Source organism: Vespa velutina, chromosome 5 (assembly GCF_912470025.1).
Source record: "Vespa velutina chromosome 5, iVesVel2.1, whole genome shotgun sequence".
In the NCBI taxonomy this organism is placed as follows: Eukaryota; Metazoa; Arthropoda; class Insecta; order Hymenoptera; family Vespidae; genus Vespa; species Vespa velutina.
This window is the reverse complement of record NC_062192.1, coordinates 3573012-3596267: the sequence shown is the minus strand read 5'-3', so window position 1 is coordinate 3596267 and position 23256 is coordinate 3573012. Positions and strand designations below refer to the sequence as shown.

Genomic DNA, 23256 nt, shown 5'->3' with positions numbered 1-23256 from the left:
GTAACATCTAATCGCAAAAAAATATCATTGAAAATTTTTATCAATCATTTTAATTGTGACAATTATTTTCTTTTAAGATAATTTAATATAATTACATATTTTTCGCGACACGCATTTACGTATTTTTCTTCTTTCTTTTACTTCGGAAGTTAAATAGTAATTTGTTAATAAATGAGTTTTAAGAGCTGGATCATTATTACTTGTAATATATTGAAATTAAATCATAAATCATGTAATGCAAGTACTACTTAAGTAATGTATTTCCAAAATCTTTTCTTTCTAATTCTAATTAAATGTTAAAGTAATTACATATCAAATATATTAGTATTTTTAGTATATACAAAATATTTGTCATACATTAAATCGATCGTTAGGTTACTCGTGAAGTGAGTGAAATAACCTAAGAAGCTTATATACGAATATTACACTATTTCCCTACAGTGTTATTTCCCTATAGTGCTTGTAGTTCATATTTTGTCTATACTTATCACTAAAGTTACTCACGCTTCGAGCGCAATTTAAGCAAGTTTAATTATATTCTTCATAGAATTTTTACATAATGACAATTTCTATGATAAAACGATTAACTTCTGCTTTTCAAAAAATTGAGCAAACATTACACATAATTTTTAATCGTAGATTTCCTCCAGGTAAATAAAAATTTCTTCGATATTTTAGGTTACTATTTACTTATATATATTATATATATATATATATATATATATATATATATATATATATATATATATATATATATATATATATATATATATATATATATACTTGTATGTATATATTTGTATAAGAAGAAAAATTATTACATAACCTACATTACAGTATCTACTCTTTAATAATTAAAAATATAAGCATTTTTCTTACTAATTTTTTTAAATTTCTTTAGAAGCATTATGTGCAATAGATTATAATGGGTTAAATCTTCCATGCACTGTAAACAATCGTGGTCGATTTTCTCTAAAAGACATCATTGGAGATGGATTTTTGTGGGGAGTTCCAACATTAAGACGTACCATTGAAAAACGTATGAGTAGAAGATATGGACATCCAAAATATAACTGGAAACCACCTATTCCAAAAACTAATATTTTGATGTGTCCCAATTGTGGTAGTCATCACGAGGCTGGACTTTTATGTGGTAATTAGTTTAGTTTAATATTAAATTTTTTAATTTTAATAATTTAATATACATAAAAACTTAATAATATATGTACATTATTGTTTAGGATATTGTTATGAAAAAGTAAAAATAGAAACAAAAGAAATCCAAGATGCCATCCAACAAAAATTAGGATTAAGTCCAGTTGAGGAAAATGTCATTGTTATTTATGAAGGAGAAAAAGAAGGCAAGACGGATGACTTCTGGAAGGTACTTCAATAATTATTTGATTATATTTTAGATTTATATTAATATAACAAAAATGTTTATTTTACATTATTTTAAAATCTGATTTGTACCATTAATTTTTTATTTAGAACCAGAAAGTAATAGAGATGCCAAAGAAACGACCTGAATGGTTTCATGAAAATCTTCTTGAACCATCTACAGTTGAACCTTCCGATAGTAAGGATATAAAACCGTCACAACTTGCTTAAAACAATTCAAAGTATTTTCTATAGAAGTTATTTGAACATTTATTGTACTCCTTTTTTTAATGCTATTTTAATCATTACAGAGATTTAATTTTTATTAAACAATCTATAATATCTTTGTAATGTCAGTATGTTAACTTGATTTGATTTAGAAATATTTTTTATTGTGAAAATAAGTAGTATATTTGTAAATAATTTCTATATCCAGCAGTATGCAAGATACAAATATATAATCTATAGTAAAATATTTGTTGGCTATTCATTCTTCATAATGATGCAATAATGTATCAACATTTTATAGAATTCACTGATTGAAAACAATGTTATAAATAAGGCAAATAGATCTATGAGAATTATCAATTATTTACATATTTTACTATCTTGTACTTATCCAACAGTAACTTAGACTGCATTAATAAATTGACAACAGATTTGATAGAATTGCTTTTCATCACTTTTCTATACATAGGATTAATGTACAAGTTCAAACCCATCTACAGATGTATCTTTCGTAAAATGACTCAAAACATGTTCATGAAATTCTGCAAATGGGATAGACTTTCCATAAAAAAATCCACATAATGGACAAATTTTATCATCAGTATCTGAATTTTCAGTAGCACATTTTTCTAAAGATAAACTTATTGGTGGTAAACTTGTTTGTGTTGAACCATGTTCTTGAAAACTGTCAGCTGAATTAAATTGTATTCCTATATGCACAACTTTTTTATTCGCATTTTTACGGCAACCATTACACATTCCTCCTATAAAAATATTATATGTTGTACCTTACAAAATGATGCTTTGAAAGATAACTAAAAAAAGATGTTATTTATATATATGAATTTACATACCTCTTTTAATTTTTTTCATATTCTGTATAGCTCTTTTCAATCTATTCTGTTGTGCTAATAAGGCATCCTTTGTTTGTGATAATCTTACATCATGTTGTTTTAATTGTTCTAATGAATCTGTATCAGAATCTTCTGGATAAGTGAAACCAATATTTTGTAAATTTAAGTCAGCGTTGTTTTGTAATTCTACCATCTAATACATAAAATTGTTATATTATTTTATGATAAATATATATTATATGATAAATATTCTTGATAATTAATTATATTTTTATATAAATGCCTGGAAAAAAAAAAGAAACATTTCATATTTACCTCTGCATACTGCTGTTCAAGATCAGATTTTTCTAACATAATACTGTTGATAAGTTTAAGTGATATTTCTTCCAAACTCTGCTCTTTTTCACCTATAAATGTTTTTTATTGCTTTTAATGTTACTTAAAAAATATTTTATTTTAAATTAGCTTAAATTATACATTTTTATATATACCATTATCTATACCCAATATACATTTATTTGTTTCTTGTTTAATAGGAGATGGAATATTACAAAAACTATGTGACATAATATCAAATGATTGAGTAGAAGGATGTTGTTTTAATGCATCAGAAATTTTTGTGAAATGCATTTCTAAAGACTTATTGGTTTTTGATAATCTGATTAGTCGGTTCCATAAATGACGATTTTCTGCAGCAACCATAAAGACATGATGGGTTAATTGTGATTTTTGTTTTTTAAGATTTTCTACTTTTTCCTGTAAAATATGATAATATATAAAAACATAATTTAATTTAAACACAAATCCTAAGAAAAACGGTACAAACCTGTAAAGTTTGAATGACAGCTTTGTCATTACTATTGACTTTTACAATCGCAGTAGACATATCCTTTCCACATTCGAGTCTCAAACACAAATTTTCTTCTTCTACAGCAGCTAATCTAGTTTGTAATTGTTGACAACGTTCCTTCATTGTTTTGAATGCGATCAACAAAGCATGATAAGATCCAAAATTATCATTTTCAGGATTATCTTTTATATCCATTATATTCATGACAATATTTATGGTTGTGTTCTAAATCGCATTAAAATTTACACGGTGCAACTTAAAGATGAATTTTTAAAGATTAATTTATATCGAAATAAATTCATATTACGCTTTGTGTCACAATCTGTATAATTTTCAATAGCCTTACTTTTTCCTTCGATAACACCTCTTGCGTTTTTGTATTTTAAAACTCTTTAAATATACTTTTATAATATTATAGCGTTCGTAGCAATAGAATAATCACTGAACACTTTATTTAGTTGGATATCTAAATGCATACGTCAGATGAATGACATTAACTAAATTTTAAACATTGTTATCATCCGTCAAGATTAATTTTCACGCTGTCATATCACCTATACGTTACAGCTCGTTGTAGCATTAGTAATACGAATTAATGATTCTCTCTGTTGACATATCAAAATTTATATGACTGTCAGTTGTATATAAGCGCAATGATAACAAACAGTAATAATCTAATTTCAGTTGTTTATCATACGAAATTTTGCAATATCATATCTTTGTATGAAGTTTTATGGAAATTTTTATCAGAGAAAGCAAATCTGCGCAAGAGAATAAAGATTTTAGTTCTCTTCCGTTATCGATAGGTTACGCTCACGTTCTCTTAGTTTCACTCACGTTCGTTTAGGTTCGCTCACGTTCGTTTAGGTTCGCTCGGATTGCATTTATTCGTCTTCCTTATTTATGAAAGCGATAAATTCGAATGTAAGTAATAGAAGAGTTTTTAATGCATTTGAAGTTGCTTATTTTACAAAGAATTATTTTTGTATTCAAAAATCTTTATCTTCTCACAATATGATAATATCAATTTTCAACTATTTAAAATATTAAACATTATCTTTCACATAGTATATTATAAACTATATAGATATTCTAAAAGTAGTTTGAATCATTGTTAACTAAATAATAAATTAAATAATGTATGCAATAATTTTGAGAATTTTTTATTACTTTTAGCAAGTTATTAATCATATTAAAAAGTACAAAATGGAAGACGTGGTTGAAGGTCTGAAATTAGTTCGCGACAAAATCATCGCTGCATCTGCTAAACGAGAACCGGTATGTCGCCATTTTGTTGTTAAACAGATAAAAGGCGAAAAAGCGTAAAGAAATACATATATGGCCAGTGCTATATATTTTTTTCGTAAAACTATAATGTTAACTTTAAATTTAAGTGATTTATTTGAATCATACCCATTGTCCTTGGTTATACGTCATATGCACATACATACAAACATATCTTTTAAAAAATCCTATAAAAAGAAAATTGTGTTTTATTAGGTCGGTACGATAATTCCCATTATTTTATGAATATTTTATGCATATGCATATGTACATTTTATTTTATATCGGAGGTTATGAATGTTATTTGTATTTTTTGTTGCGGTCACACAGATGTATCATGGCGATCGTGAATGATAATCATTAAAGCAAAATACGAACAAAGTAGAGCACAAAGGTTTCACGTAACGGGTTTACACATTCTCAAATATTCATAAAATACAAATCGGCATTTAAAATATTTTATTACAAAAACTGAAGTATTGTGAGAGTCTTACTTATTGTATGATCAATGACTAACCGGATGTGTCGTCATGTCGTGTTGGCCAAATTGGAATAATCTTGACATATTTTTTCAACGTCAATTTTCTAACCACTAAACAAGAATATTCGTATTGAAAAGTGAAAATAAATAAACGAAAATGGTCTTAGCTGACCTAGGACGTAAAATTACGTCGGCTTTGCGATCGCTTAGCAATGCGACCGTAATAAACGAGGATGTATTAAATTCTATGCTAAAGGAAATATGTGCAGCATTGCTCGAAGCTGATGTAAATATTAGGTTAGTCAAGAAATTAAGAGAAAATGTTCGCACTGTTATTGATTTTGATGATATGGCTGGAGGTCTTAATAAACGGCGTATGATACAAAGTGCTGTTTTCAAAGAATTGGTGAAATTGATAGATCCTGGTGTTAAAGCATATCAACCTGTGAAAGGCCGTCCCAATGTGATCATGTTTGTTGGCTTGCAAGGAGCGGGTAAAACAACAACTTGTACCAAATTGGCTTACCATTATTTAAAGAAAAATTGGAAAGCATGTTTAGTCTGCGCCGATACATTCCGTGCAGGTGCATACGATCAAATAAAACAAAATGCTACAAAAGCAAGAATACCATTTTATGGCAGTTATACAGAAGTGGATCCTGTGACTATTGCTCAAGAAGGTGTAGAAATGTTTAAGAAAGAAGGCTATGAAATTATTATTGTTGATACCAGTGGAAGACACAAGCAAGAAGAATCATTATTTGAAGAGATGTTACAGGTTGCCAATGCTGTTCAACCAGACAACATAATATTTGTAATGGATGCAACAATAGGTCAAGCATGTGAAGCTCAAGCTAAGGCATTTAAAGAACGTGTAAATGTTGGTTCTATAATTATAACAAAATTGGATGGTCATGCGAAAGGTGGAGGTGCTTTGTCTGCTGTTGCAGCAACACAAAGTCCTGTAATATTTGTTGGAACGGGAGAACACATAGATGATTTGGAACCATTTAAAACAAAACCATTTATTAGCAAGCTATTAGGTATGGGAGATATAGAAGGACTTATTGATAAAGTAAATGAATTAAACTTAGATGATAATGAAGAATTACTTGAAAAAATTAAACATGGTCAATTTACTTTAAGAGATATGTATGAACAATTTCAAAATATCATGAAAATGGGACCATTCTCACAATTAATGGGAATGATTCCTGGTTTTAGTCAAGATTTTATGTCAAAAGGAACTGAGCAAGAATCAATGGCCAGGTTAAAGAGACTTATGACTATTATGGATAGTATGAATGATGCGGAATTAGACAGCAGGGATGGTGCCAAATTATTTAGTAAACAACCAGGAAGAATTGTGAGAGTAGCACAAGGTGCTGGCATAACTGAAAAAGAAGTGAAAGACTTAATAACTCAGTATACAAAGTTTGCAGCTGTTGTGAAAAAAATGGGTGGTATCAAAGGTTTATTCAAAGCAGGTGATATGGCTAAAAATGTTAATCCTACACAAATGGCAAAATTGAATCATCAAATGGCAAAAATGATGGACCCACGTGTCTTGCAACAAATGGGTGGTATGCCAGGCCTTCAAAATATCATGAAGCAATTGCAACAGGGAGCAGCAGGTGGATTGGGTAATTTAATGGGAGGGTTTGGTGGTAAATCTTGAAAGAATGATGCAGGCAGTGCAACTACTGCCATGACGTACTATCGTACACAGCCATTAAGGAAATGTCGAAGAATTTAAATTGCCATCAACAGTACTGAAAAAAGGATCGTGCTAAAAATATATTCTGAATATATTGTACGGGCCTTGAGATTGTGCAGAATTAACATCGAGTGAAAAGTCACTGATGTACCATTTTAAATAAACTATTAATTTGCATATTAATTTGACACAATAAATGTTTTAATGTACATGCAATAAATTAGATACCACAGGGAAACTGTTTTATACATCCTTTCTAATCCTTTTTTATGAAAATAGTTGTAATATCATTATATCAGTGAAGTATTTGACTCAATTAATGTTAATAGTAGTTTCATATTGACCTCCCATTTCTATGTATGCAAGTTTATTATTTATTTACGAATACATCTTTATAAAGAAAATACAAAAAATCTTAATTTGTTTTCCCAGGAATATACCTATTTTGAACCTCGTTTAGTAGCTGTAAGCAAATTTAAGCCTCCAGAGTTGATTGTTGTGGCTTATGAGGCTGGTCAAAGACATTTCGGAGAGAATTATGTTAATGAATTGAAAGAAAAAGCATTTGATTCATCTATCGTTGATAAATGCAAAGATATTCGATGGCACTTTATTGGACATTTACAAAAAAATAAAGTGAATAAAATTATAAGCATACCAAATTTATATATTATTGAAACAGTTGATAACAAACAAATTGCAACTGCAATTGATAATGCATTCTCAAAAGTAAATGAAAAAAACTCACAATTGAAAATTATGGTACAGGTCAATACAAGCGAAGAAGAAGGTACAATAAAAGATTTTATGTCATACTCCATCATATTCAATTATTATAACTAAATCTAAGAATAATTTCCATCTTATCTTTTTCATATAGTAACAATTTAAATTATGTTTTTATTTCATCCTGTATAATTGCATCATTCTGTATAATTGCAACATAATATGTTTAATTTATAATAAAATATTATTACTTAACTACATTATTTGTATATTTCCTCTTTTATACTTTACTATGTATTATTTTATATATTTTAATATTACTTAGGAATATAAATTACTGCTTGATTAATATTTATATTCACTTTTTTTAATTTTTCATTACTAATATTTAAATTCGGTTATATTAAAAAAATATATTAATTAATGTTTTCTATAATAGTGATATAGAAATTTATTTATGTTGATCATATTATATTAACAATAAAAATAACAACTAACTATTCGTATTCCATTGGAGCGTGTATAACTTTATTTATGAAGTTTAATATTTTTAGCAAAAAGTGGTTGCAAAATAGAAGAAGTAACAGAACTTGTGAAGCATATTATGGATAACTGTAAACAATTGGAATTTACTGGTCTTATGACAATAGGTATCTACGGATACGATACTTCAAACGGCCCAAATCCAGATTTTCTACGCTTGAAGAAATGTAGAGAAGATCTATGTAAAGAATTAGAACTTGATATAAAAAAAGTGGAACTTTCAATGGGAATGTCTACCGATTATGAACACGCGGTAAATTTGTGAAATATTTTATCTACACGAAATATAAATCAGACAAGTTAATTAAATTTTTTATAGGTATTACTTGGAAGTTCAAATGTAAGGGTGGGAACTGCTATATTTGGCGAGAGACCGAAGAAGGGTGGTCAATAATACTATAATGAAAGATGAGATTTTTCTTTGTTAAATTATCGTAAAATCTTCGGATTATATATACTTAATATATCGAAATAATTATGCAATGTAATTACTTTTTTTTTATTTTGCGATAAATTAAATTGTATTTTCAGAGTTTGCAGGGTACAGAATATTTTCATAATTATCATTTGATTCTACAAAATATTAACGAATATCAGAACTATATTTTTTAAGGATTTTCTAAATTTTTCTGATATTGTCTAGCTTTGGCCAGATTTTGAAAACCACAGATATTGTTACTAAATTTAATATAATCTATCATTGCATTACCATCTTGCAAATAAATTGGTGCTTCCTCTAAGGCACGATCAACTTCCTTAATTGTAAATTTGTCACCAAATTTTTGAAGATCATCCCGTATTCTAAAAAAAAAAAAAAGAAAAAAGAAAAACAATATAATTTATTTTCATATCAATATTAATCTCTAATTTTTTAAACTCATCACTTGTTTTCTGGAATCATTCCGATGTTTCTCATATCCCAAGTTGATAATGCAGCAGTGATAACTTCTTCAGAGTCCATTTCACTAACTTTTTGTCTATTAATAAATTGTGTATGTGTATATACACACATACACACAAAGTTAATCTTGTTTTCTCATGTTATTCTTTACACTATGTGGTGTTTCTTAACTCACCCAAAAAGTGTAATAAACGCATCAAAATCAATCGGAGTTGGTATTTCTGATAACATTCGCTGTAATTGTTCTTCGGATACATCGGGTTTGCCCATAGTTATGAAAGTAAACTTTAGGTCTTCTAAATCAATGATACCATCACAATTAAAGTCAAATAATTGAAATGCCTGAAAAAATACATAATACGTATGTAATTGTTATAAGAAAGATTTAAAATTAGAACAAGTTAAATAAGTTACTTCTTTTAGCTCTGATAATTTGATCAAATCACTTTTTCCTACTTCATTTCGAATCTTTATTTCTTTAGGTAGCGAAACAGCGTTGAAAATCATTGATTTCTCCACGGAAACATTATCTTGTAAATTTTTTGCTTTTATTGTCTCTACATCAGATTTTTCTTTTTCTCTTTCCTCTTCTTTTTTCTTATCCATTTCATTTTTCTTTTCCGTTTCCTTTTTCTTTTCTTCTATTGATTCTTTAACACTCTCCTTCAATTGTCCTTCAGCTATCTTGGATGATTTTTTCTTTTTCTAAAGATAACAAATGAACGTTTTTTGTCATGTCACTAAATATATAAATCTAACATGTATAGTTAAGAAATAATATTTGTACCACTTTTTTTTCTTGATTCTCTTTATTATTTTCTTCCTTTTCAGGATAAGGCATTTTTACTTTTTTTTCTATGCTGGACTAGACTATGCTGAAACAATTATACTTCGACTATTTTGATGACACAAAAACTTTAATAATCGACAAGATGTATAATAACTACTATTAATTAATCTATATTATCGTATTTTCATACTGTCCAAAAATTAGCAGGACGCGCTCTTTTATAGATCTAAGATTGGCCCCCCTCCATTGGTGCTGCTACCATCTCCAGCGAAATCTGTTTGGATGTCACAAAATATATTTTCCCGGGAATATTGTTTAATATGTTCAGACATGGTAATTTTTGCATATCAATTTTTTGTTATCAATAAAATATTGAAGCCTCGCTGTTCTCGAAGAGATAATAAAGAAATAACAAATATTATCGATGAAATGTTTTTTAATTAATATAATTAGCGCAAAACTTAGGAAGGAATACTCGCCAAACGTAAAGTGCGTCACTTGGCACAAATGCTTCATTGGGATTTCCGGTTTTCCACCTGTCTTTATGACCACGTTCATGTGTCACTTTGCTTCCAACGGTACAACCGCTCCATTCCATCTGCATCCACTACGAGGAATACTTCGATCATCGGACCATCGATTTGGTAAGTTGTCTCTTTTAATTAATCTTTGAATTTTCTAAAATAGTATTAAAAATATACTTCTTTCTATATAAGTATTATTAATTAACGAATGAATTTTTTTAAGTTTCATTATGTTATAAATGTATAATTTGAAAAACAGATCTATCAAAAATGAAGCTATAATTATTATTATCTACGTACGCGATATTATTATTTCATTTATTTTCACACTGCATTTGAATTTAAATTGAATTAGCGCCATTTGATACCCGTACCATTTCCATCCGTTATTAAAGAATATTAAATTTATATGTGAAGTTTAAATCATTCAATCAATGAAATTTATTTCTTTTAACCTTTCTTTAATCTTTCAACATATTTTTCTCTCACATATATAAGCATATAATGATAAATGATTAATTTTTAGTTTTCTATTGATTTTGTTTTTTATTTGACTAGAACTACAAATGTCATTTCCTTTTGGCGTTATGTTTCATTTAATTTAACGCGATCATTTGTTGGTAACATTTATTTTATGATGATAAGTAAACAAGAATTATATCTTTTATTATTATATATTATATTATTAATAGTTTCAATTAAATATTGTGTTATTAATATTTTTAATTTAATTTAGTTATTTTATATCCGTTAGTGATTTTATATTGAGATCCGTAAGAGAAACTTGGTCCAGCATAAAGTACGATGAATTCTATATAAAAAAAAAAAAAGAAAACTAACGTATGGATATATATAGTGATGCATATCATTTATATATACATAGTAATCATAAGCAAAAGTTGCTACATCTATCATACGTTATATGTAGATAAATTTTATTAACTTCTCTGATATTCCAGGAAATTTCATGTTAGTTTAATAAAATAGTTGACCGGTGATGCTCGTGGCAGGCGGTGTATATATTAATTATTTGGGCGTAGTTAAATTTAGTCAAGTGTCATCAACATATACTTTGGTACTTAGCCAAGCGTAAAACGAGGAGGAGTCTTTTTAAGCATGATATAAAAAAACTCATATTACATGATTAGATAACGAAAACATTCGTCATTTGGATCAGGTATTTTTAGTTTAATTCTTTTGTACGATTGTATTTTTGATTGTTTTTCTTTTTTTTCTTGGAAAGTAATTTCATTTCAATTTCGAAATAATTCAGGAATGAGTATATTTTGTAATAGGTAGTTCACTAAATGAAAGACCATTTTACATTTACAATGTATTTGAAATATTTTAATATACCACAAAAAAATTTATTTTTTATGTTTGTCTGAAAATTCGGAAATCGAACAAGAATAACACTGGCGTGACAAACAACCAGTTCCTCTCACACACAAGATCGCTCGTAATTCGATGATGACTACTGCAGAATAAGAGAGTCGTCTCGTTATGGTGTTCTAAAATATTTTTATTATATGAATGATAAATATTGTATGATTCGAAGTCTCGTTTATCCTCAGATTACGCAGTAAGCGCACACACCATGAAAAGAATCCTGGTAGATAATGTGTATTCTCAACGGATTGAGATCGTTCTTTGTACATGTCCCTTTGAAAAAATTAAACCTTTGCCATCGAAAACAGGATAAGGGAATGCTAGGCGTTAGATTCGTGTCATACTTTTTGTCGTTATGTTCAGAAACGGTCTCGGCGAATCTGACGTAACAAGAGACTTCGTTTGCAATGAATAGAAATTTAATGTGTTTCTTTTTCCGGATGTCAGTAATATAAGTTTAATCTTCTTCTTCTTCGCCTGTGCCGGTTAACATGGCGATAAGACTTTGTGTATCGATGAAACCTTTGTCATCGATATACATATGATCGTAGGATTCGTCAACTTCCTTCGCAGTAAATTTGTCGCCAAAGGTCATCAAGGCGTGCCTCAGTCTGTAAAAATGGTATTTTAATTTAAAATTAATTGTTCTTTATCAAATGACAGATTATATACCTTTCTCCATCGATTTTGCCATTCTCGTCGAAGGTATTGAAGGCATTTGTCACGACGTCATCGTCATCAGCGCCTAACAGGAAAACATTTTGATCAGTATATACAAGAAAATATCGTCTATTTTAGAAAATTTAAGTTTTGTTCAATTACCTGATCCTGACATACGAACAGCGAATAGATTTAACAATTGGGTAAAGTTGATAGGTGCTGGTGCCTCATTGAGCATCTCATCGATTTCTTTGTCAGTGGCAAGACGACCGACCGAGTCGAAGGCCATACGTAGATCATTTTTACCGATGATACCATCCTTGTCGTGGTCCATAAGTTGGAAAGCCTGTAGATCCAGACAATGGAAATTATGCATGTTTGCTAGCAATTATCTCATCACTTTAAGATGCTACGTTTAAAGATTGACACAAAAAACATATATATATATATATCTTGTCTCATTTAAATTGAGAATTCTTAACTTTCTAATAATTAATTTATGAAAAAGAAAGCGTCCTATTCGTTCATCCTATCTTTCTTGACTGTTTTATTCGTACAAACGTACCTCTTTAAACTCAGCGACCTGTTTCTGAGTGAACATAGAAAAGACACTGGAACCGCTACGCTTAGCCCTTCGGCTACCACGACTGCTCGCCCTTGCGGATCCAGATTCCTTAGGGGTACCAGTCGGGGTTGGTGGTTTTTCTTCAGCCGGTGCTGGCTCGGGTTCTGGAGGAGGAGGCGCCGGAGCTGCCTCTTCCTTCTTTTTGGTCTTCTTCTTCTTTTCCTTATCCGCCTAAAATGTATGATTTTCTTGTCGAATTAAACACTTCTCTGTCGCTATATTATTTATTTCTTTGACAAATGAGTTTAATGTCGTTTACATGAAACTAGTTTATGAGTTAAGGTAATCGATTAAGTAAATCGATATATTTATAATTATCAGAAGAGATCATCTTGTGATGATACCGACGCAACAGGTAGTCTCTTATAATTTTATATATTCTCAAAAATTTATATTGTATCCGATTGGAACCTGTTATCACGTGTACAACGAGAATGGAATATTTTGACCATATAGATTTTGAATGAAACCAAGCATTCCTTGAAATGTTTCCAAGATTTGATTCCATTTATTTGCTCGTTCTTGTATTTGTTTAATTTCAAAAATGAAAAAGAAATTTTTTATGAATTGATAAATCCAAATTCTTCGATAGAAGTTATGAGCTATAACTCGATTCGAAAGTCGCTAGGGAAAATTCAGAAGATATCGTTTGCTGATACTAAAAATAGAACCACCCTATTAGTAGTACTGTCGACATGCAGCCAAGACGTATATAGACCGATCGTCTCGACGGTACGCCGCCTCTCGAGTTACGATCATTACATAATTCTGGTATTTTTATAAACAGCCACACGTAGTTGAAGAAATATTCGTTCTTTTATTATAGATTATAGTTCGACTCAATCAAATTTTTGGTAGAAATGAGTGCTTTTTTCAATGATCTTCCTATAATTTTTTATATGAAAGAGATGAGAACAATGTTATAATTGGAAATTTGTTTTAGGTTTGTCATTGATATAACGAGAAAAACAGTGTAACTTTATCATCTTTACGGTGACGAATTTGCTGAAAAAAACATGTGGACAATGGCGAAAGAATGATACATGAAATATCTTGAGAACTCATATGAATTATCAAGAAAAATATAAATCCTTATGATTTTTCAGATAAAGATAAATAACAGGTACACCATATTCTAAGGGCTAATGAAAAAATAAACGGAAGTGGCACCAAAGTATGAAATGGCGAACGGCCAAGAGCTTAACGGAGACCACTCTTGCACTCCATTAACACAATCCGCGATCATGGAGGCTGCAAGCTGCACTCCATTCATCGATACGTCACTTGGCATATTATTTACGACACACACCGCGTAATCCATCGATCGATCATCCTCGTGGAATCCAGGGTCGTGGTACGACACGTTTTGGCATCGATTCTTCGGCCACTAATCAAGCTATCACGTTTAGACAACATGTTGCGTTCTTCCTTGATCTTCCCGTAAGGTAGAAATATAAATTTGAATATTATGCTTCGCAAGAAATTCCATGAAAAATCGCCGTTGTCTTTTCTTTCCGCAATTAAGTTTTACGGGTTGATAATGGTACCTCATTAACAACACCGGTACCTACTTACCATATCTACAGTTGGTTTCTAAGAGGATTGTACGAGATGGTCACAACTAACCAACTGTCCGAATCATAGAGGTGAACTTGTCTAAGTAACTTTGGTGGATTCCCCCACCATCGTGTTCTGCTCGAACAGGGGTGCCCAGCCCGGGTACAACGCCAACGCCTATCTGACCATATTTAGTGCGAGCCACCTCAAAATAGCGAACCTTTCGACGTTTCGACTAAAACAGTTTGCCGAGGACCGTAGGAACGGCGGCGCGACTGGTGCCTGTCTACCGCCCTGTTCTTTCGCGCTATCGGGATTCGCTTTTCAGAACGAAAATATAAGTCAAGGGTGCCCCTGGAAACGAACGAAGATAACGGATGACTCCATTACCCCTCGTATACGATTGAATCGATCTACTACGTTTATACGTCGATCAGGAAGAAACTTGGCTTCCTCTCTTTGTCTTTCCGCACATCCGCCATTAGTAATATCTTGCGACTCCATATTGTCGATCGTTTTATAGGTTTATTTTGGTTCTCACGTGAAATTCTCGTATTTTTCTCTGGTGCGTACGCAATAGCTCTTCTTTGTACTTTTGTTTGATCATACGTAATCTAGAACTTTTCGACTGAAGTCATTTTTAGTTTTTATTTACGGATTGGAAATGCCAAGATGAAAAAAAGAACTGTCTGTCCTGTATTGCGTCACGCATTACGGTTTTAGATTTATTTAAAAAGAAATATAATATTCCTTCTAAACAAATCGAAGTGAATGATAAATATTTTCTATAGTTCTTTCTATACATTGGCATATGATAGAATTTTAATTTCAGTCAAAGAATTGTAGTTTTTGACGATGATTCATTATTTTTGGCTTTCGTTTTCGACCTGTGCTCCGATATCCAAAGCACGTGGATACCGAAAATAACTGCCCGATATTTGAGAGCCACGACATGCCACTGCACTTTCATGATATCGGGTAATCTATATATATTTCCTAGATTAACAATGTGATTAATATCAGCAGTGTGATTAAAAATTAAAACGGTTTCATAATTTTATAAATATTGATTAGAAAAAACGATCTAAAAAGATGCAACCCTAACACTGAAATTTATTACAGTGCCCGATTTTATCCTTCATTATTTATAATGCCTATATTAATTTATTAATCTATAATATATATATTATAATATATATATATTCATTTAAAGAAGATGAATGAAAAGTTTTACATTTTTTTTTAATAAAATATTGTCATTTTTCTCCCAACCATTAAAAAAAATGATTACTTTTTTGTTATTGGGATATAAGGATTACATAATGTTATGTTCCCATCATGTCAAAGTACAAATAGTGAAAATTATTGTCCTTTCGACAAATGTTTTAAATATTATTACAAATCAATCAAAACAAGCGATTCCGTAATTCGTTTTGCAGGACCTTTTTTTTTTATAAAATTTCGTTTCGTCAAAGCGAAATTCTTTCTTCTATTCATGAATCGTCGTAAGTCTTTGTTGATGCGTTTTTAAAAATATTTGTAAACCGCCTAAAATATATAAGTATAAACATAAAGTTTTATAATTGATGTCAATTACATTTTTTAAAAACTAAATAAGAACAGAATGATTAGATTTTATACTGCATATAATGACATTCTTTAAATCTGAATAATCACACACATGTACACACACACATACACACTTAGTTCTTATCTCGGCCAAATTCAATTTTGTCCGATTTAGAAACCTCATAAGGTGACTGTGAACATTTGTCTACTTTTGTATGCTTTGAAAGCCTGTTAAAAAAAAAAAAAAAAATACTGATATCAGGATTAATGGAAATCGATTCATTTCATATTATCCTTCTCGTAAATTGGCAAGTTTTAAATTTAATAAAAAATACTCAAAGAATAGAATTCGTATTTCCTGATAACTTCAGTAATTGTAGAATTATCAGTTTGCATTTCATGCAATTCTTCATTTAATTCAGTCAACGAATTACAAGATTCGAAATAGAAACAAGAATTTGCCGATGAACATACAAATTTGGTTGGGATTGTTGTGTCATGTTGCAGCAACGGCATGCGCGTTGTATTTTACTGCATTTTCGTCCACCATGCCCAGCCGTCCATAAGATCGAGAGCTCTCCTTCAAATATCGTCATCGTATTTCGTTGATCGTTATCTTTTTAATTGATAAAATTAATTCGAACGCTCATTATCAAACTTAATGCAAAAAATTGAATTTCTAATGAAATTTATCATTAAAGGATTATGGGTTTTAAAGTTTTATTGGAACATTTAGCAAAAAACATTTGTAACTACTGCTGGATGCTGTCCAGTTTATGTGAAAAATAAATTTTGCTGTCAAACAGGCGATCCATGTAAAGAACAAGTATGAAAAGTAGATGATAAAATACACGTCTCTGTGATCCTGTGGTTGTGTCTGCTCCAATGTCCATGGACGAACTTGATCCTTGTCTGTACAACTAAACCAACAAAATATGAATAAAATATTTATAAAATTATAAACAACGATGATGTTCGCTTACTATATGAAATTATTATCAATCGTAGTTTTTAATCTGTAATGCAATTAAAGATATTATGTTATTGATAATAAAATATAATATAATTATTTAATCGTACATACATTTCATTATTAGTTGGTCGATTATCGCAAATAATGTTTGTCATAAAGCCAGTTTCTAAAACACGGCTACAGATATTTCTGTATTTACTGGAAGAACCATCCTTTATAATTGTATGCACATACAAATCTTAATAATTTTATACAATTCAGGTAATATTTGTTACTTACGTGCATCTGTTACAATTACATTTACATTTAATATTTTTGCCTTTATAATTACAACCTTCAAAAAGTCGTTTTTTTCTTCTTTTTAATCGTCTTATTATTATATCTTTTTGATAATGTCTAATAGAAAATATTCATTAAATAATTTTTTTCATTAAAAATGTTAAAATAAAAATATATACGATATATCATTACTCACAAGACTTTGTCTATACAGTTTCCTATATAAAATGTAATACATCGTAATAATTTTCGTATAAAATCAAAAGTCATAAATACTTTCATCGTATTAAAAATAGATTGTAATTCTTCTTGACTATTAATCATTTCTATCCTTTTGTTTTCGATAAGACGATTAATTTTTAGATCCAAGTAAGGTTATTTTATTAACATTCAAATTTTTGACAGACATCCAATAATATTTATGCAATTAATTGATAGTCAAATTTTATTTTTTCTCGAACAATAAGACAAATCTTTCCTACAATTCATAAAAATTATTGTTGATTATTTCTTCGCTTTGAAAATCATTCCTCCAGATGACATACCGCCAGGTCCCACTTTCTTATGCAAAGGTCATCGTTCTCTTCTCAAGACTCCCACCATATCCGTTTAAAGAAATAAGAAAGTACGAGGCGTTACCTTGACTGGCCACCGTTGTAAGTCTACAGTTTTCTGCCGTATGGTGAACCATGTGAGTTAACGAATCAAAAGATCAATTTAAGATAAAGAAAATGCTATAAAAGATCTTTAATAATTGTCGATAATGTGGTGGCTTTTTTTATTAAGTTATGGTGAGTGAAAGCGTTAATGTTCGTCGATATGTAATATGATTACTGTGAATCATCCTTCAAAAATGATAATATATTAGGAGCACATGCGAGGAACAGATTTATTTTGTTTAATATATTTAGAAATTTATTTCATTAGAGTTGTAAATTCGATGTAATTTTTACTACTTTAATTAGATGTATTGCGAAGAAAGATAATATTTGTTCTTAAAACATTCCTATGCATGTATACAGTGATATCAGGAAATGCACTCAAGCTAGCGGCTTATATATCCGCTGGTGGTCTTCATGGAGAGGTCCGATTTGAACAAAAAACAGAGAATTCGATAAGAATTCGATTCGCTTTACAAACGACACTTCAGTATCCAGATCAACAATGGTTCTGGTCTATTACACAATTTCCTGTCGACTACACAGTCATAGACGATCGATGCAGTCGTCGTCATCTTGGAGAAAGGTATTTGAAATATGCTTATATATTTTGGCTTAAATATATTTCTTCTAGCTTTATAATTTATCTATTGCTCGTAGCATAATCGATCTGACGGATCTAGTTGGTCCATTGGAAATGCCTGGGAATGAAACAGGTTCTGTTGAAGTTCCAGGTGTAACTCTAACTGGTGAAAAGGGATTATGGGGTAAAGGTCTGTTACTAAAAGACTCCTATACGTCCAGAATAATCTGTGCTTCTATCACGGTAATTCATAATATTTTTCTAAATAAAAATTTTCTTTTACGTTGAATGCCGGATGTCTTTTAATAAACGCCAGACCCTTAGGTTTTTGAGAAAAATACAGAGAAATTCGCCGAAGCTCGTTTTTACGGCCCAGTAGCTGGAACAGTTTGGTTCCGATGGCTTGGTGGTCAAGCTGGTGACAATACCACCGATACTATCATTTATGCCGATTTGCATCATATCAATAACCAAAAGTTACAAGTAGATTATACAGAACATCACTGGAAAATTTATGTGACTGATATTTTTAACATTGGCAAAGGTATGAAAAATGAAATATATTTTCGTCTATATTCGTCAATTTTGTACATAATCTTATTTAATATGTTTCAGATAAATCAAATTGCAATATACTTCAAACAGTTTTCGATCCAGATAATGCTGGTCCTGGCAAATCTATCGGTGATGTTGACATGCGTTTGGGTAAAATAAAAGTTGCCGTAAAACAAAGTCCAAAATACAAGACTTCTTATAGAGATCCAGAATTATCACTCCTACCGGCTGATCTTCTTGGACCACATCGATTATTGTACTTAGTTATTTTTCACCCTACGCACGACGACTCGTTTTTGGCTTGTGCTAAGATCAATCATCGCAAACCGATTCTTGCTAAGTATGATTAGACGGAATATAGCTACATTTCTGTTTCGACATTAATATGCATACTTAAATTTATTTGTACTGCAATTTTCAGCATAGATTATAGTAAAAAACAAAAAATACATGTTTCAGAACATTAATTAGCTCTCGTGGCATAAAAGGTGAGATGACATTAAGCCAAGAAACTCCGTTTAACCCGACATGGATCAATATATCTCTTACACCAGTCAATTTAGAAACGAGACTGCGTTATGCCACCAAAGTAGCATATTATAGGATACATGAACTACCACCTGAACCAGCTAAATTTTTAGAGGATATCGGAGAACCGTGTTTGACAACTAAAAACATGTACAATCCAACTAAGATAGACGAGAAGACAGTACCACCAGCAGGTTTAGGAACTCAGGATCAATATAGCATTGGTGATTTGTCAGGAAAGCTTCAAGGTCGTAAGGAAGGATCTTATCATACTGATATTTTACCTGGAAGTGCAAAATTGCATGGTATCTATTGGGACGTATATCTGCCACTGTCAGGAATTCATAGTATCGTTCATCGGTCTCTTGTAATTCACAAGTGAGATAATATATTGAAACAATACGTTTTATAATAAAATATAAAATTAATTAATAATTTTTTTTTCTTTCTTTTTTTTTTAATAAGGTATAATGAAACTGATAATAAAGGTATAATACCATGGGTATGTGGTACTTTTGCTCTTCATTTACCACAAAATGCAGGACAAATCCCTATGTTTACGGCACAAGTAATCTTTAGATATCCAATAGTAGGAAAAATAATATTCCGTCAACCAAAAAACAATCCTGAAGCTGATACAACTATTATAATTGAAAATTTAGTTCATGCCGATGGCAGTGCACTGAATAATTCAGCCGAGCACAGGTAGTGGATGTTAGACATACATGAAAGAAAAATATATGATAGAAATTGTATTATCGATTATTTTCAGATGGATGGTACACGATAATCCTCCTGGAAAAGATTATTATAATTGGACTGGCAGATGTCTAAGCGCTGGTGCACCTTACAATCCTCATAAAGTAATAATTGCAAAATGAATTATCTTTAAAGAAATTTTACAAATAACAAATAATCAAGTGTATAAATATTTATTAGATCGACTGGGATCCAAATCATACGAAATATTGTTCAACAGTTGAAGTCTCGTTATGTCGATTGGGTGACCTTACGAGACATGGAAAACTCGAAATTGCTGGGAAAAAGGTCTATGGGCCTCTTCTAACTCGAAAACTCTTTACAGATACGATGTTGCCACTTTCTGGACGAAATAGTATTTTAGGAAAGAGTTTAGTAATTTACGATGATCATGGACCAATCGCAAGAGGAGAAAGACTCGCTTGTTCGACGTAAATCAAAAAAAAATTTCATTGATTCATATTGGAACATTAAAATTAAATTTCAACAAAATATCTTCTATAGGATCGGTGGATTATATAGATTAAAAGCAATTGCTAAAGATTGGTTTGGTAATGGTGAACCTGTTCATATAAGAGGAAAATTGGAATTCATTCAACAAAGCGAATACGATGTCACGGACATTGAAATTAATCTTGAAGGACTTGGTGGAAAAATGAGCGGATATCACATACATATGGTAACCTGTTTCAATGTAGCTCTTAAAAGAAATAATATTGATATTTTAAATATTTTAAATATTTTATAATCACAGACTCCGGTAGAAATAGATTTAGAATTCCCTTGCGAAGCTACATCTTTATATAATTACTGGAATCCGTTGGGTGTGAATTCAAGTAACATTCCAGGCTCTAGAGAAGGTACATCGGATCAATATGAAATGGGAGACCTTAGCGGAAAATTTGGTACTTTAGATAACAGAAAAAAATATATAACGAGTTACAACGACACCTTGCTTCCATTGTTCGGACCTAGAAGCATTTTTGGTCACAGTGTAGTGATTCATAAAAAAGAAAAAAATCTAAGGTAAAATATTAGAAACAAAAGAGTATACATAATGACATTATTTATTATTGTAGATGGGCCTGTTCTACGATAGAAAGAGGATATGCACCATCTGAAGCGGTAGAATTACGAGCAATTGCTTCGTTCCATCATCCACAAGGATTTGCATATGGTTATGTTAAAATGGTATATTATTTATTAATATTCATTATTAAATATAAGTTAGAATCTTAATAAATAAAGTAAAATATAATTATTATTATAGTCACAGCTGGCATATAAAGATGGTAGTCAAAGTGAAACAGTAATTGAAGTCAAGTTACGACATCCAGGAAATCATGATCGTAATATTGTAAAAATATAACATTATTTTTTCTTTTCTTTATTCTGAAAAATATATTTGACAACATAATATTTGAATCTTTTTATTTAACAGACAAAGAATCACAATTGGGCTATATACGTTAATCCTGTTGGAGTGGATGCAGCTGTAAAAGTAAAAGATACTAGATGTGTCGCAGGTGGATACATATGGAATCCTTATTTTACTCAATTAGCAGATCCTTTGAATGTAAAATTATTTGTATTTTTCTTGTTCATACATCGTTAATTATCCAAGCGTACTAAATAACAACAATAATTCGAAACAGGAAGATCTGTATAGACAAGAATGTGGTCCTGATTTGCCTTTAAGATGCCAAGTAGGAGACATTTCATCTCGTTTGGGACCAATCAATATAGGAATGGAAAGACGAGTTTTCACAGATCCAAATTTTCCATTAGATGGGCCAGTTTCTGCGATGGGAAAATCAATCGTTATTATGGACAGAGATTTTGGAAATAATAGATTTGCTTGTGCTAATATTGAACCGGACAACGATATAGTAAAATATGCAAATATAAGAAAACCACCTCGTTTTGTCGTGTAGATATACTTTTAAAAAAAAGTAAATCATAGAAACAATTATTTTAACAAATTTACTATATTTTGTTTTCTTTTAGAGCACAATTCTTAGAAGATGTAAGAAAAGTAATGGGTATTCCTGAATGGATGTTATCTATCGATAGCAGAAAAACTAAAATATTACACAATGGAGCTTGTATTCAATTTTTGATACACTTTAAAGGTTTGTGTAAATTTGCTTTTTGTTCGTAGATACAACATATTATTTTACATATACATTTTGATATTTAGGTCCAATAGCCAATAAATTAGAACAGGATTTTAGTAAATTAATGTCGACTGGGAAATTAGAAGCTCCAAGTTTATATATACCAGGATATATACCGTCAAAGAGAAAAGCAACATTAGGGCATCGGCAATGCGGAGTACGAGATCCTAATGACAAAAGTATGAAAAATAAATAGTATCTTATTATTTATTTTATATCAATTAATAATAATTAAAATGTTTCAGATTTTAATTTGTTTAAAAGTTGTTCCATTTCTCTCGCACCAGGATTGATTATAATACTCCTACTAGTCTTTGTAAATAGACTAATTTAATATAAAATAAAAATGTTATGATCTCATTTATTTATATATATTTTTTATAAATTCAATGTTTAATGATGTAAAAAAAAAGATAAAGATTATATTTCGCGCCACGTTAGTTTAAATTATTATTTCGATTGATTGCCTCAATCGATAGTAACATTGACCAATCCTCATCAAGTAACCTAGCGATTAATTTCAGAACATAACCTACTGTATACTAAATAATAGTAATAATAATGTAAACATAAAAAAACAATAAATACGTAGGGATTTGAGCGACTTTAACAAATAATAAGTCATTCTATCGTTGAATTCCGACAACTAAGTATCGTTTAATGAA

The 23256-nt window shown here is 30.2% G+C and overlaps 7 protein-coding genes across 26 annotated transcripts; 4 read left to right on the top strand and 3 right to left on the bottom strand.

Moving 5' to 3' along the window:
• The first annotated feature begins 271 nt into the window (after positions 1-271).
• On the top strand, positions 272-2711 carry LOC124949475 (39S ribosomal protein L32, mitochondrial). The gene is made up of 4 exons (XM_047494552.1): positions 272-650; positions 902-1153; positions 1242-1384; positions 1492-2711. Exons 1-4 carry the CDS (start codon positions 560-562, stop codon positions 1609-1611), a joined length of 606 nt encoding a protein of 201 aa, XP_047350508.1. The 5' UTR covers positions 272-559; the 3' UTR covers positions 1612-2711.
• On the bottom strand, positions 1376-5125 carry LOC124949469 (protein spindle-F). 10 transcript variants are annotated; one of them, XM_047494532.1, is made up of 9 exons: positions 4868-5125; positions 4726-4784; positions 4150-4208; positions 3659-4073; positions 3289-3567; positions 2954-3218; positions 2778-2869; positions 2463-2655; positions 1376-2372 (listed from the first exon to the last, which is right to left on the bottom strand). In XM_047494532.1, exons 5-9 carry the CDS (start codon positions 3514-3516, stop codon positions 2080-2082), a joined length of 1071 nt encoding a protein of 356 aa, XP_047350488.1. In that variant the 5' UTR covers positions 3517-3567; positions 3659-4073; positions 4150-4208; positions 4726-4784; positions 4868-5125; the 3' UTR covers positions 1376-2079. The 10 variants fall into 10 exon arrangements, with proteins under 10 accessions (XP_047350488.1, XP_047350490.1, XP_047350494.1 ...); XM_047494534.1 differs by having other exon boundaries at positions 3659-3917; XM_047494538.1 differs by having other exon boundaries at positions 3659-3917; positions 4726-5125.
• Positions 3904-8598, top strand: LOC124949472 (pyridoxal phosphate homeostasis protein). 2 transcript variants are annotated; one of them, XM_047494546.1, is made up of 5 exons: positions 3907-4236; positions 4489-4590; positions 7227-7584; positions 8075-8316; positions 8383-8598. In XM_047494546.1, exons 1-5 carry the CDS (start codon positions 4216-4218, stop codon positions 8455-8457), a joined length of 798 nt encoding a protein of 265 aa, XP_047350502.1. In that variant the 5' UTR covers positions 3907-4215; the 3' UTR covers positions 8458-8598. The 2 variants fall into 2 exon arrangements, with proteins under 2 accessions (XP_047350503.1, XP_047350502.1); XM_047494547.1 differs by lacking the exon at positions 4489-4590 and having other exon boundaries at positions 3904-4236.
• On the top strand, positions 4220-7032 carry LOC124949467 (signal recognition particle 54 kDa protein). Its single transcript, XM_047494523.1, has 3 exons — positions 4220-4236; positions 4489-4590; positions 4927-7032. The coding sequence occupies exon 3, from the start codon at positions 5235-5237 to the stop codon at positions 6753-6755; it is 1521 nt and encodes a 506-aa protein (XP_047350479.1). The 5' UTR covers positions 4220-4236; positions 4489-4590; positions 4927-5234; the 3' UTR covers positions 6756-7032.
• On the bottom strand, positions 7986-10459 carry LOC124949473 (myosin regulatory light chain sqh-like). Of its 2 annotated transcripts, none has more exons than XM_047494549.1 (5): positions 9752-10459; positions 9421-9669; positions 9140-9306; positions 8948-9040; positions 7986-8864 (listed from the first exon to the last, which is right to left on the bottom strand). In XM_047494549.1, exons 1-5 carry the CDS (start codon positions 9803-9805, stop codon positions 8672-8674), a joined length of 756 nt encoding a protein of 251 aa, XP_047350505.1. In that variant the 5' UTR covers positions 9806-10459; the 3' UTR covers positions 7986-8671. The 2 variants fall into 2 exon arrangements, with proteins under 2 accessions (XP_047350505.1, XP_047350504.1); XM_047494548.1 differs by having other exon boundaries at positions 7996-8864; positions 9379-9669; positions 9752-10448.
• LOC124949465 lies at positions 8750-23026 on the top strand. Of its 9 annotated transcripts, XM_047494520.1 has the most exons (20): positions 14554-15074; positions 15417-15487; positions 17867-18121; positions 18353-18575; positions 18650-18815; positions 18897-19116; positions 19188-19467; positions 19587-20033; positions 20121-20360; positions 20428-20518; positions 20595-20845; positions 20919-21093; positions 21169-21440; positions 21494-21605; positions 21685-21771; positions 21856-21990; positions 22070-22344; positions 22422-22546; positions 22615-22770; positions 22837-23026. In XM_047494520.1, the coding sequence occupies exons 3-20, from the start codon at positions 18094-18096 to the stop codon at positions 22923-22925; spliced, it is 3372 nt and encodes a 1123-aa protein (XP_047350476.1). In that variant the 5' UTR covers positions 14554-15074; positions 15417-15487; positions 17867-18093; the 3' UTR covers positions 22926-23026. The 9 variants fall into 9 exon arrangements, 8 of the variants coding, with proteins under 8 accessions (XP_047350471.1, XP_047350470.1, XP_047350474.1 ...); XM_047494515.1 differs by lacking the exons at positions 14554-15074; positions 15417-15487; positions 17867-18121 and adding exons at positions 8750-10087; positions 10220-10398; XM_047494514.1 differs by lacking the exons at positions 14554-15074; positions 15417-15487; positions 17867-18121 and adding exons at positions 8750-10087; positions 10208-10398.
• LOC124949474 (myosin regulatory light chain 2) lies at positions 12012-14666 on the bottom strand. Its single transcript, XM_047494551.1, has 5 exons — positions 14528-14666; positions 12893-13123; positions 12490-12673; positions 12340-12412; positions 12012-12278 (listed from the first exon to the last, which is right to left on the bottom strand). The coding sequence occupies exons 1-5, from the start codon at positions 14528-14530 to the stop codon at positions 12125-12127; spliced, it is 645 nt and encodes a 214-aa protein (XP_047350507.1). The 5' UTR covers positions 14531-14666; the 3' UTR covers positions 12012-12124.
• Positions 23027-23256: the final 230 nt, after the last annotated feature.